The 14204-nt window shown below is 41.2% G+C and overlaps 1 protein-coding gene across 1 annotated transcript in view; it reads left to right on the top strand.

The window, feature by feature from the left end:
- Positions 1–14204, top strand: part of LOC129847803 (semaphorin-3ab-like) — a 31480-nt gene that overhangs the window by 385 nt on the left and 16891 nt on the right. Inside the window, exons 2-5 of the mRNA XM_055915485.1 lie at positions 3880–3942; positions 11671–11790; positions 12561–12654; positions 12772–12891. Of these exons, the coding sequence (XP_055771460.1) occupies positions 3880–3942; positions 11671–11790; positions 12561–12654; positions 12772–12891 (397 nt within the window). The remainder of the gene's footprint in view (positions 1–3879; positions 3943–11670; positions 11791–12560; positions 12655–12771; positions 12892–14204) is intronic.

The raw sequence follows: 14204 nt of genomic DNA, 5'->3' as shown, positions 1-14204 counted from the left end.
TATGAAGAAAACACAATGACCACACGGACCACACAAAACCAACATTTGCTCTATGGGTCTTGCATCAATGTAGACATACAATGGGCCGCTTATTCTCAATTTTTCCAGTAAAAGGCACATGTACATGAAATAAAATAAACCCACTTTTAAAGAGTGGATATTGATTCAGACAGGAGGTCCAGTGTATAGGCAAGCCGTCCATTTAGTAACTGCCAATGAAAACACATAATAGCAAATCTATGGAGCTATGGAAGGGACCTCACTGCCAAATCAAACTCTGAGAGAAGAAGACTTGGACCGCATTTCCCATAAATACTGAAAGCTGAAAGCTGTCTGAACTTTCCTATGGTGATCTGTATGAATAATTAGCAAAAGGAAGTGAGGATGATTGAGTAATTAGAATGCACTCAGCTGTATATGGCAGAGCTATGTTTAAACATGTTTTTCATTGGGATGATGTTCCTCTGTGCAGATGGTTGGGGGACAGGAATATAATTGAATAAATGTAATTAAACAAGTTGGTAGACCGGATTCCATTTGACTAGATCTGCTATACGGCATGATCAGGATTTAGGTTCACGTTATATCCAAACCTATTCTAATTGGAAGTTTGGATCTCGGAGTGCAGAGGTCATGCTCATTGACTAGTGAGCACAGAGTATGATGCTGATTGGCTAGTGAACATAGTGTGTTCAAATGAAAAACCATCTTTGATTGAGCAGCAGCCCTTTGTTATTCGAGACCCACTCCTGCTCCTCTCTCCATCTCTCTGGAGTCCATTACTGTGATTTCCTCCCTCCATCCCTTTCTCTCCATCTCTCTGTCTCTTTTTCCAGACAGGCCTGTTTATAATTCCATCAGTCCACCTGGAACAGGTTATAGGAGAGTTAAGAGTCTTTTTTATCTGATTCTGACAGCTATCACAGACGTGGAGATTGATGTGAACAAGAAGCACTGAGGCACTGGAGAAACTACAAAGGCGCTTAGACGCTGAAATACACACACACACACACACACACACACACACACACACACACACACACACACACACACACACACACACACACACACACACACACACACACACACACACACACACACACACACACACACACACACTGTATGCATTGCAGAGGCTATTTAAATATAAGAGAATTACATAATTATTTTGGGCCCTTGGCGCGGATGTGTTTTCCCTATTCAGATCTTTGATAATGCAGAGAAAGATAAGTGGAAAAGTGGTGATTTAGCAAATCTAATGCAATTACCCAGATGTGCACTGCAGGTCCCCTTGCTCTGACAGAACAGCTCAGCTGATCCTGACGAGAGATACGCTAGAAGGATGTGTGTGTGTGTCCGCATATGGTGTGTGTGTGTGTGTGTGTGTGTGTGTGTGTGTGTGTGTGTGTGTGTGTGTGTGTGTGTGTGTGTGTGTGTGTGTGTGTGTGTGTGTGTGTGTGTGTGTGTGTGTGTGTGTGTGTGCCCGCATGGTGTGTGTGTGTGTTTGCTAACCTGCTATGTGTGGTGTTTTTTCTAGTGCCATGAGCATACCATGTGTGGGTGTTTACACATGTTCTAGCACCTACCTGCATTCTGGTACCTGCACTTCTATGACTTGTTGTACTCCTCAACCTTCATGCGTGTGGATGATTATTCCAGCTCTTATTACGAGTCCGGCCCCAGCACACAATCTGTTTTTATAATTCAGGGGACACTGGCGGGACACACACACAATCTGTTTTTATAATTCAGGGGACACTGGCGGGACACACACAATCTGTTTTTATAATTCAGGGGACACTGGTGAGATACACACAATCTGTTTTTATAATTCAGGGGACACTGGCGGGATACACACACAATCTGTTTTTATAATTCAGGGGACACTGGCGGGACACACACAATCTGTTTTTATAATTCAGGGGACACTGGCGGGACACACACAATCTGTTTTTATAATTCAGGGGACACTGGCGGGACACACACAATCTGTTTTTATAATTCAGGGGACACTGGCGGGACACACACAATCTGTTTTTATAATTCAGGGGACACTGGCGGGACACACACACAATCTGTTTTTATAATTCAGGGGACACTGGCGGGACACACACAATCTGTTTTTATAATTCAGGGGACACTGGCGGGATACACACACAATCTGTTTTTATAATTCAGGGGACACTGGCGGGATACACACACAATCTGTTTTTATAATTCAGGGGACACTGGCGGGACACACACAATCTGTTTTTATAATTCAGGGGACACTGGCGGGATACACACACAATCTGTTTTTATAATTCAGGGGATACTGGCGGGACACACACACAATCTGTTTTTATAATTAAGGGGACACTGGCGGGACACACACACAATCTGTTTTTAGAATTCAGGGGACAGTGGCGGGACACACACACAATCTGTTTTTATAATTCAGGGGACACTGGCGGGATACACACACAATCTGTTTTTATAATTCAGGGGACACTTGCGGGACACACACACACGATCTGTTTTTATAATTCAGGGGACACTGGCGGGACACACACACACGAATGTGACAGATGGTAAAACCATAAGGACCAGCATCTTTAATTGAACGTCGTAAATGACCCTCCAAAGGGCCTCAGGAGTGCTCTGGTTATTTAACTTTCAGGAGTGTAAAGCTAAGCTTATACAGGGGATTCCCAAATGTTTTTAAACCTGGGTCCATCTAAAGATTTGGGGGGGAATTAATTTTGACCAAGTAAGTGAATAAGACTAGGCCTAATGTTGCTAGCTAGGAGCCAGTCTAAACTGGTAGTGACTTACACTGTGCTCCCTTTAAAGCTATCTGTCTCTCTTACTTCATGGTTCAAAACTCACTTCCCTTCTGCATAACAAGGTAGCAAGCTACGTGCAACACTTAGCATACTCATCCAGAGGTTCTGACACTTTGGTGCAATGGCAAATGTGTTGGACTATCATTTTCATGAACCTGGGTTAAATTCCTGGTTAGACTACCCCCTGAATGGACCCCAGAATATTATTGTGCACTCCCTCTCTCTGGTTTTATATGATGACTCACTCTCTCTGTTCGTATGACACATTCTCTCCTCTGTTCCTTAGTATACCACTCCCTCACTTTTAAATGATTGTATTTATAAAAAAATTATTTAACCTTTATTTAACTAGGCAAGTCAGTTAAGAACAAATTCTTATTTACAATGACAAAAAAACAAAAAATACATACAATATAAATATAGGGCAAAACACACATCACAACAAGAGAGACAACACAACACCACATAAAGAGAGACCTAAGACAACAACATAGCAAAGCAGCAACACATGACAACCCAGCATGGTAGCAACACAACATGACAACAACATGGTAGCAACACAACATAACAACAACATGGTAGCAACACAACATGACAACAACATGGTAGCAACACAACATGACAACAACATGGTAGCAACACAACATGACAACAACATGGTAGCAACACAACATGACAACAACATGGTAGCAACACAACATAACAACAACATGGTAGCAACACAACATGACAACAACATGGTAGCAACACAACATGACAACAACATGGTAGCAACACAACATGACAACAACATGGTAGCAACACAACACGGTAGCAGAATAAAACATGGTACAAACATTATTGGGCACAGACAACAGCACAAAGGGCAAGAAGGTAGAGACAACAATACATCACACAAAGCAGCCACAACTGTCAGTAAGAGTGTCCATGGTTGAATCTTCGAATGAAGAGATTGAGATAAAACTCAATGATGTTGTTGTTTATAATCTTTCTCAATGACACATCCTCTCCTCTGTTCCGTATTATAACACTCCCTCTCTCCTCCTCTTCATAGATCGCATGGCCAGCCACGCCCTCAAAGCGTGACGAGTGCAAGTGGGCGGGGAAAGACCTCGGGGTAAGTTCTGCGAGTCACCTTATAACCACTTCTCACTCTTATGTAGCCTGACACAATAGATTGATACATGTGGTGTATGTTACCTGCAGGCTATACTTTAACTTATCTACACACAGCTTATGCAGGGGAATGTAACTAGCATGTCTGACATGCTGTTAGTGTGTTACCATTAGCAACCTACGTAACTAGCATGTCTGACATGCTGTTAGTGTGTTACCATTAGCAACCTACGTAACTAGCATGTCTGACATGCTGTTAGTGTGTTACCATTAGCAACCTACGTAACTAACATGTCTGACATGCTGTTAGTGTGTTACCATTAGCAACCTACGTAACTAGCATGTCTGACATGCTGTTAGTGTGTTACCATTAGCAACCTACGTAACTAACATGTCTGACATGCTGTTAGTGTGTTACCATTAGCAACCTACGTAACTAACATGTCTGACATGCTGTTAGTGTGTTACCATTAGCAACCTACGTAACTAGCATGTCTGACATGCTGTTAGTGTGTTACCATTAGCAACCTACGCAACTAGCATGTCTGACATGCTGTTAGTGTGTTACCATTAGCAACCTACGTAACTAGCATGTCTGACATGCTGTTAGTGTGTTACCATTAGCAACCTACGTAACTAGCATGTCTGACATACTGTTAGTGTGTTACCATTAGCAACCTACGTAACTAGCATGTCTGACATGCTGTTAGTGTGTTACCATTAGCAACCTACGTAACTAGCATGTCTGACATGCTGTTAGTGTGTTACCATTAGCAACCTACGTAACTAGCATGTCTGACATGCTGTTAGTGTGTTTCCATTAGCAACCCATGTAACTAGCTTGTCTGGTATGTTGTTAGTGTGTTACCTGCAACATGAATAACCTATGATAATCTAACATTAATAATGAATAACCTATAATAACCTAACATGAATAATAATATTTTTCCACATCGTTTCAACATCGTCAGATGGAAACATTTAGAAGATGTTTGTTGTGGAAATGATGTGGAAGCAACATTATAGCAACATTGATCCAAACTAACATAGCTAGTAGTTTCCATGACCTTGTGGTCCCCTGGAAGCGTTCCTTCCCCACTGTGTTTGTTTGTTGGTTCAGAAAGTACACAACGCTCCTCTCGCTGTTGGCCTGTTGGCACGGTGGCAAGAACGCAGTACATCACATCACTCTGTTTATTTATCTACCAAGTTTCTGCATGCACAGCTGAACTCAGTGTGTGTGTCTGTGTGTGTGTTTGAGAGAGAGATGAAGGGAGTGTGTGTGGGTGTGCCATCTGATTGTGTGCGTTATCTCGGAGAGAGAGAGAGAAACAGTGTGTGTGTTACTTATCAGATTGTGTGTGTTATCTCATGTGGGGTTTACACACAACCCTCGTGTCGTATCTGCTTCTAATTTCATGGCTGAGTGTACATGCAGTGGAGTGGAGGGGGCTCTAGGATTATGTGGGATTACGTAGTTCAGTCTATAAATCACAGAGGTTCCACTTGTGTCATAGTCTGTGGCAGGTTTTTGGGTTATAAACACAGCACTGCCCAAACACAGATACATACAGACATTCCTGCTGTACACATGACCAGATACACACACGTGTACTCTATAACACACACACACACACACACACACACACACACACACACACACACACACACACACACACACACACACACACACACAGATGCATGCGCGCATTAACACACACACATTGATGAGGCATTTGCATGCTGCAAAAATGTTTACTCTAGAAAATGAGGCGATGAAACCTGCATTTTTGTGGGCACGAATGCTTGATTAGGACATTACAAAAGCATTCCTAGCTCCTAAGTGTTGAATTTCTCCACTCAATTTGGAGCCGTGGAACAAATGCAACAGTACAGCACTCTCTGCCCAAATGTCTTACTGGTGATTCACTGGGCTTAGTACAATATGACTCAGTAGGTTTGGTATGATTCAGTCAGGAATGTGACTCATTTGATTCAGTTATGGATTATTGCCCAATCCCATAGCCCATTATTGCCCAATCCCATAGCCAATAGCCCCTCTCTGAGAGAGTTGATTATAGCGATGAGGGATCGATACAGTTACATATCGTGATATTACTGTTGGACGATATTATATTGATATTTGAACTCAGTTGCCAGAGAGGAGGAAATTGCTCAGAGATTTCATCATGAGGCCAAGAGTGACTTTTAAACAGTTCGAGTTTAATAGGAGAAAACTGAGGATGGATCAATAACATTGTAGTTACTCCACAATACTAAGCTAATTGACAGAGTGAAAACAAGGAAGCCTGTACAGAATACAAATATTCCAAAACATGCATCCTGTTTGCAACAAGGCACTAAAGTAATACTGAAAAGAATGTGGCAAAGCAATTCACTTTTTGTGAACGGAATGCAGCTAAGCACAGGTAAAATCCTAGAAGAAAATTTGGTTCTGTCTGGGAGACGAATTCACCTTTCAGCAGAACAATAACCTAACACACAAGGCCAAATGTTCCTGAGTTGCCGAGATACAGTTTTGACTTAAATCTACTTGAAAATCTATGGCAAGACCTGAAAACGGTTGTCTAGCAATGATCAACAACCAATTTGACAGAGCTTAAAGAATTTTGAAAAAGATAATGGGCAAATGTTGCACAATTCAGGAGTAGAAAGCTCTTAGAGACTTACCAAGATAGATTCACAGCTGTAATCAATGCTAAAGGTGCTACTACAAAGTATTGACTCAGGGGTGTGAATACTTATGTAAACTAGATATTTCTTAATTTTGTTTTCAATACATTTGCAAAAAATCTAAAAATATGTTTTAACTTGGGGTTCATTATGTGGTATTGTGTCAATTTAATCAATTTTGAATTCAGTCAAGGGGTATAGATACTTCCTGAAGGCAAAATGTTTCGAACATCAAATAAAATCAAAGTATCGAATCGCAATACATATAGAATCACACTACTTTTAGAATCACAATACATATGTAATCACACTACTTTTAGAATCACAATACATATGTAATCACACTACATATAGAATCACAATACATATGTTATCACATTACATATATAATCACAATACATGTAGAATCACACTACTTTTAGAATCACAATACATATGTTATCACACTACATATAGAATCACAACACATATGTTATCCCACTACATATAGAATCACACTACATATAGAATTACCATACTTTTAGAATCACACTACATATAGAATCACAATACATATGTAATCACACAACTTTTAGAATCACAATACATATAGAATCACACTACATATAGAATCACAATACATATAGAATCAAACTACATATAGAATCACACTACTTTTAGAACCACAATACATATGTTATCACACTACATATAGAATCACAATACATATAGAATCACACTACTTTTAGAACCACAATACATATGTTATCACACTACATATAGAATCACACTACATATGTTATCACACTGCATATAGAATCACAATACATATAGAATCACACTACATATAGAATCACACTACTTTTAGAATCACAATACATATAGAATCACAATACATATAGAATCACAATACATATAGAATCACACTACTTTTAGTATCACAATACATATAGAATCACACTACATATAGAATCACACTACATATAGAATCACAATACATATAGAATCACAATACATATGTAATCACAATACATATAGAACCACAATACATATGTAATCACAATACATATAGAATCACACTACATATAGAATCACACTACTTTTAGAATCACAATACATATGTAATCACAATACATGTAGAATCACAATATATATGTAATCACAATACATATAGAATCACAATACATATAGAATCACACTACATATAGAATCACAATACATATGTAATCACAATACTTATAGAATCACAATACATATGTAATCACAATACATATAGAATCACACTACATATAGAATCACACTACTTTTAGAATCACAATACATATGTAATCACAATACATGTAGAATCACAATATATATGTAATCACAATACATATAGAATCACAATACATATAGAATCACACTACATATAGAATCACAATACATATGTAATCACAAAACTCATTGAATCACAATACATATGTAATCACAATACCTATAGAATCACAATACATATAGAATCACACTACATAGAATTTCAGCACCTAAATATTGTGATGATATCATATTGTGAGGTCCTTGGGAATTCCCAGCCCTAAAAGACAAGTGATGCAGAACATGTTGAATGGTTCAACACAGTGCAGAGTGAGTAATGATTCTCATTTAGTCCAGAAGTTATAGTTTTATCTGCAGACTGTTGCATGTTAGGTTCACTGTGTGCTCTCAAAACACAGTCAACCATCTACCTTAAACAAAGCTGCCTACTAATTCCCCCTTCTTTCAAGGGAAAGTAATCAGTTATTCCCAATAATGACCCTTCTCTCCACAGAGGATGCAGTGATATTCAGGTAACAACACAGTTTGTGTGTAGAGAAGTCATTTTTCACCTAGAAAATTGCAGAGTAGCATGTCTGACTAGGCAGAGTAAATGTCTGTCAGAGCCTTGGCACACACAACATGCACTCAATATTACACACACACACACACACACACACACACACACACACACACACACACACACACACACACACACACACACACACACACACACACACACACACACACACACACACACACAAACACTCGCACACACAGAGACACAAAATGCCTGGCTGGAAATTAGTCTAACGACCATGAGAAAACCTAAACATCTCTGTCTGTCAGTAAGATAATTAATGAGACAGTTTACAATGTATATAATAGCAATGTGAGAATGATGGAGGAAGACATTGCTTCTTCCATTGCCCTGTTGTTGCCCGAACGTTGCCGGAATGTTAGGAAGCCCATAAGGTAAAGTCATTAAGAAGACGTTGACACAAGTAAACCCTTGTAACGGTCATGGTTGTGAACCATATAAGGTGGAGCATATCCGGGTTTAGAGGTTGTTGGTTTGGTCTAACCACAGAAATACTGGTTGGACACTGGAACTGTTGTTGTGACTATGGGTTAGTGATAATATCCTCTGCTGGGGTGACCTATTGTTGTGACTATGGGTTAGTGATAATATCCGGGGGTGACCTGTTGTTGTGACTATGGGTTAGTGATAATATCCTCTGCTGGGGTGACCTGTTGTTGTGACTATGGGTTAGTGATAATATCCTCTGCTGGGGTGACCTATTGTTGTGACTATGGGTTAGTGATAATATCCTCTGCTGGGGTGACCTGTTGTTGTGACTATGGGTTAGTGATAATATCCTCTCCTGGGGTGACCTGTTGGTGTGACTTTGGGTTAGTGATAATATCCGGGGGTGACCTGTTGTTGTGACTATGGGTTAGTGATAATATCCTCTGCTGGGGTGACCTATTGTTGTGACTATGGGTTAGTGATAATATCCTCTGCTGGGGTGACCTGTTGTTGTGACTATGGGTTAGTGATAATATCCTCTGCTGGGGTGACCTATTGTTGTGACTATGGGTTAGTGATAATATCCTCTGCTGGGGTGACCTGTTGTTGTGACTATGGGTTAGTGATAATATCCTCTCCTGGGGTGACCTGTTGGTGTGACTATGGGTTAGCGATAATATCCTGGGTTGACTGCCAAAGTTTAACTCAAGGTTGATATCCTTCAAACCTGTCCAGTTAGATATCAATGACATTTAGCAGCCATCACACAAAAAGGCTAGTTATTCAAAATCTGGTATTTCATGTTGACAGAGGAAGACCTTATGGTGGAAACAGGTTACACACTAAGTTAATGTAAGATAGGCCAAGGTATACATACTATATCTTCTGTGAGTGATATACTCCATGAATGGTTTATTTTCCATATTCTCTTATTTTTTGAACTATCAGCCTTTTAAAAAAACTTTTTGACACTTTCACGGTCCTGGCTTACTTATTAGTGAAGCAAGGAACTATATGAAATGTCTCATTGCTGTGAGGGACAGGGAAGCCTGAGCAGTTAGCATCCCTGAGACTAGAGGTGGCTCTGTGCAGACGGAACATAAACCTTTGGTTTAGGATTTTTATTGACACAGAAGGACCATATTTATTTTCTTAATGACCCGGGAAAGAGATACGTGTGTGTGTGTGTGTATTAACCTGGAATGGGCTTTGTGTCTGTGTGTGTCTGTGTGTGTGTGTGTCAGTCAACTCAAGGTGTGTATTCCTCATAAATGAATCGTGCCTTCATCTTTTTAGCATGTGTGTACCCCACTGAACCCTGTAGTAGGCTTACCAGAGGGCTAGAACATGAGCTAATCCCATTCATTAGGGTTAGAATAAACAGTCTCCCAGCACTGGGACTATCCACATGTGCTGAGGCTGGGAGTCCAAATACCTTCAGTAAATTCAACCAGATGGATCACTACAGATCTGACGGGAAAACACACACACTGATGGACGAACGGACGGACACACACTCACACACACGGACGGGGACACACATGGAAACACACACGAACGGGGACACACACTCACACACACGGATGGACGGGTCATTAGAGATCTGATGTGAATATGGAACGCATCCCAAATAGCACCATATGACCTCTGGGTCTACCTCTGGGCCCTGGTCAAACAGAGTGTACTGTAGTGGGAACGGGGTGCATTTAGGACACAGTCGTGGCCTGATTTAGCTCACAGGTGGCATTTCCTTCAGCAAAACTGAACTTCATTTCACAAGCAATTTACCACAGCAACGGGAACTGGAAAGTCCTACTTCAGACTGCAGGAGCTTTCCAGTAGTGTCACCTACCAAGTTGCACCTACAGCATGTTAAGACAACTACCAAGTCTTATTCCTGCCTGGACTGATCAAATCTGAAGATGTTTTAGGTTGCACCTACAGCATGTTATTAAGACAGCTGAAGCACACACACATATTTTCCTCACTATGTCCTGTAGTTACCTCTCTATTCTAGAGCTACTTTGGTAGGCAGAATGTGGTAGCTCAGCTGATCAAGATAACTGCAGATTTAAAATAACGATTGCACTTAAAATAACGATTGAACTGCAATCAGCAAAACTGGACAAACATTGGTTCGAAGTAGTTACTAGCATATTAACTGAATCGTTGCTTAATTTGCTTAGTTGTAGCTGTATATAATTACACAGATACAATAAATGCTAGTTGCTATGTGGACACTTAAAGATGGACTCCGCAGTATGGGGAAACAGCGCCACTGGCCACACCACCGTTGTTATTGCTTTTGTTGCCGAGCGGAGGAGCGCCATGCAGCATGGAAAAACAAATAGCTCTTCTGTTTCCACTAACTTCTTTGTTGTTGTAAATATCCCAAACAGACATGGCTGTTTCATCATTAAGGATTCCAGCTTTAACATGTGAGTTTTGTTTGTTTGAGAGTTTGAGACTGATCAGATGTTTATTTATTTTAATTTTGAACCTTTATTTAACTAGGCAAGTCAGTTAAGAACAAATTCTTATTTACAATGACGGCCTACCGTTAGAGTCCCTTTGAGACTCCCAATCACGGCCGCTTGTGATACAGACTGGAATCAAACCTGGGTCAGTAGTGACACCTCTAGCACTGAGATGCAGTGCCTTAGACCGCTGTGCCACTCGGGAGCCCAAGTTGATGAGATGTTGATGAGGTGTTTGTCTCTCGTCTCCTGCCAGAAAGAGTGTTCCAACTTCATCCGAGTGCTCCAGCCCTACAACTCCACCCACCTGTATATCTGTGGTACAGGGGCCTTCCACCCCATCTGTGCCTACCTGGAGATGGGCAAACGGGCAGAGGTAAGGGGCAACAACACACACACACACACACACACACACACACACACACACACACACACACACACACACACACACACACACACACACACACACACACACACACACACACACACACACCATCCCCGCTGTACCTCCAATAGAATCTAAATTGCACCAAGACAAGGGACTAGATCATTATTTTCTGTTGTGACTATTTCCCACTCATTCAGTGTTTCTAACCAATGATTTCATTTGTGCAAAGTGGGGAAAAAAGCTCATTACACAGGCCCACATTAACAAGCGGAAATCGTTCTCCCACCCAACAGTTTAATCAATCATCTTGATAAGCAGATGCAGCTTAATCAATGTTCCCACACGGTGTAACTGTTCAACTGTGGAAAGGGGGGGAAACCACTATCTTGTCCTGCATTAATATAATGGGTCCTGTGTGTGTGCGTGTGTGTGTGTGTGTATACCATGGTGCTATTTTACATAGATTGACGGGGTCTGTCAGTCATTAATATACATCTACAAGTTCAATAAGGTACAGCTCTACTCCACAGTACGTGGTTTCAGGTCTCTAATGACACACTGTTTCCCATCAAGTGCACTAATTTGACACACTATTCTCCATTTAGTGAACTTCTTGCAAACCATTTTCCTTATGTAGTGCACTAATATGGCACTATTCCCTATATAGTGCGCAACTTCTGTGTCATTTGCGTGTTGTTTTGGAATGTTCTAGATGGGCTTCCTACGGGCTATTCTTGAACACTGATCTTTCCCTTCAGGACAACATCTTTCGACTGGAGTCGTCCCACTTCGAGAACGGCCGCGGGAAAAGCCCTTACGACCCCAAGATGCTCTCTGCGTCCATCATGTTAGGTGAGTCCGACTCTAATCCCACTTGTGATTGGTTGGAGTCTGCCAGTGGACTTCCTGACACTTAACATCTCTAATCTCATTGGCTGCTTGTTGCTGACCCTGGTTTCTGATTGGCAGATGGGGAGCTGTACTCTGGCACGTCGGCAGACTTCATGGGAAGGGACTTTGCCATCTTCCGTACCCTGGGGGAGCATCATCCTATCAGGACTGAGCAACATGACTCTAGATGGCTCAATGGTACAACACAATGATTTAATATCTTCTATATTTATCCTACAGCTCAATCACATTAAAGCAAAGAGCTATTTTCCAAGGGAGAAATCATATAAGACACTTCTGATTAAATTGTGTTTGCAGAGGTATAACTGTTTGAAATGAACAAGAGGGAACCATTGATGATATGACACAGTAGGTCAAACAACCTTTATTGGCTGAAACTATGTAAATCATCCCTTTTTATTGGTCGATAGGAGAGGGGGCTCTTGATAGTATAATTTAGATATGATACACTTTATCCGTTAAAGCGCATCAAAGGAACCTTCTCATTGGTCAATTGGCGAGAGGACTCCATTCATTGGTTTAAATAGCTGTCGGACAGAGCTTAGTCCTATCTATAAGCTGTGAGTATCTCTGATGATTCCCATTCAGACAGACATAGATATCAGATCCCATTCATAAAGTGAGTGTGTGTATGAATGTGTGTGGCTGCTGGTGCTGGGGAGATTAGCCAGGGGTGGGAAGGAGAGGAGCCCTCACTCTGTCAGTCTGCCTGCATAGCCAAGGATTTAATGGCTGCTGCACAAAAGGTCAATTTATGTTTTTTTCCCCCGCCGTCCATTTTCTTTCCCATGGAGTTAATCCCCTCAGCTGTTTTCCGGCAGCGACATCAAATTTCAACCCCCCCACCACCCCTTTACAGCCCCACCTCCCATTCACAGAACAGTGAACCCCCCAAAACCCACTCCATGGTGATGAATGCCGTGACATATTCAGAAAGAGCGATTTACCCAAAAGGTAATCTTCTCACCTTAATCCTCCTATTGTCTGTTGGCTTCTCCATCCATTGGCTCCGGATAAATCCTCTCTAGTTATTGTAATTTGGGGATTACCAAAATGGATTCTATTCTATTCTCTAGACTAGTATGAATGGTAAGCATGGTGTTCATACTTCAGAGAGAATCCTTCATGTCTATGTGAATAGATATGCACTTCAGAAGGCTTCAGACCCGAGGTTGGCCAGACAGACTGTGGCCAAGCCATTTATTTACACATCATCCCGATCTGTTAACACTCCTAACTCGGGTTTATAGTTAAGCCCACGACCAATGAAGTGGCCTTTGTCCGACATTAAATGTATTGAATGGCATGAGTGCAGCCGCCGTGGTGTTTGTGTATGTGTGTGTGTGTGTGTGTGTGGGGGAGTTGTGTGTGTGTGTGCATTCGTCTGCTCGCGCACTGTGCATTTATTGAATGGCTGTGTGTGTATGTGCATGTGTGTGTGTACTTGCATATCTGTGTTTGGGACTCGAACCACATGGAGACAGAATAAA

Source organism: Salvelinus fontinalis, unplaced genomic scaffold (genome assembly GCF_029448725.1).
Source record: "Salvelinus fontinalis isolate EN_2023a unplaced genomic scaffold, ASM2944872v1 scaffold_0951, whole genome shotgun sequence".
In the NCBI taxonomy this organism is placed as follows: Eukaryota; Metazoa; Chordata; class Actinopteri; order Salmoniformes; family Salmonidae; genus Salvelinus; species Salvelinus fontinalis.
This window is presented reverse-complemented; position numbering and strand designations above follow the sequence as displayed.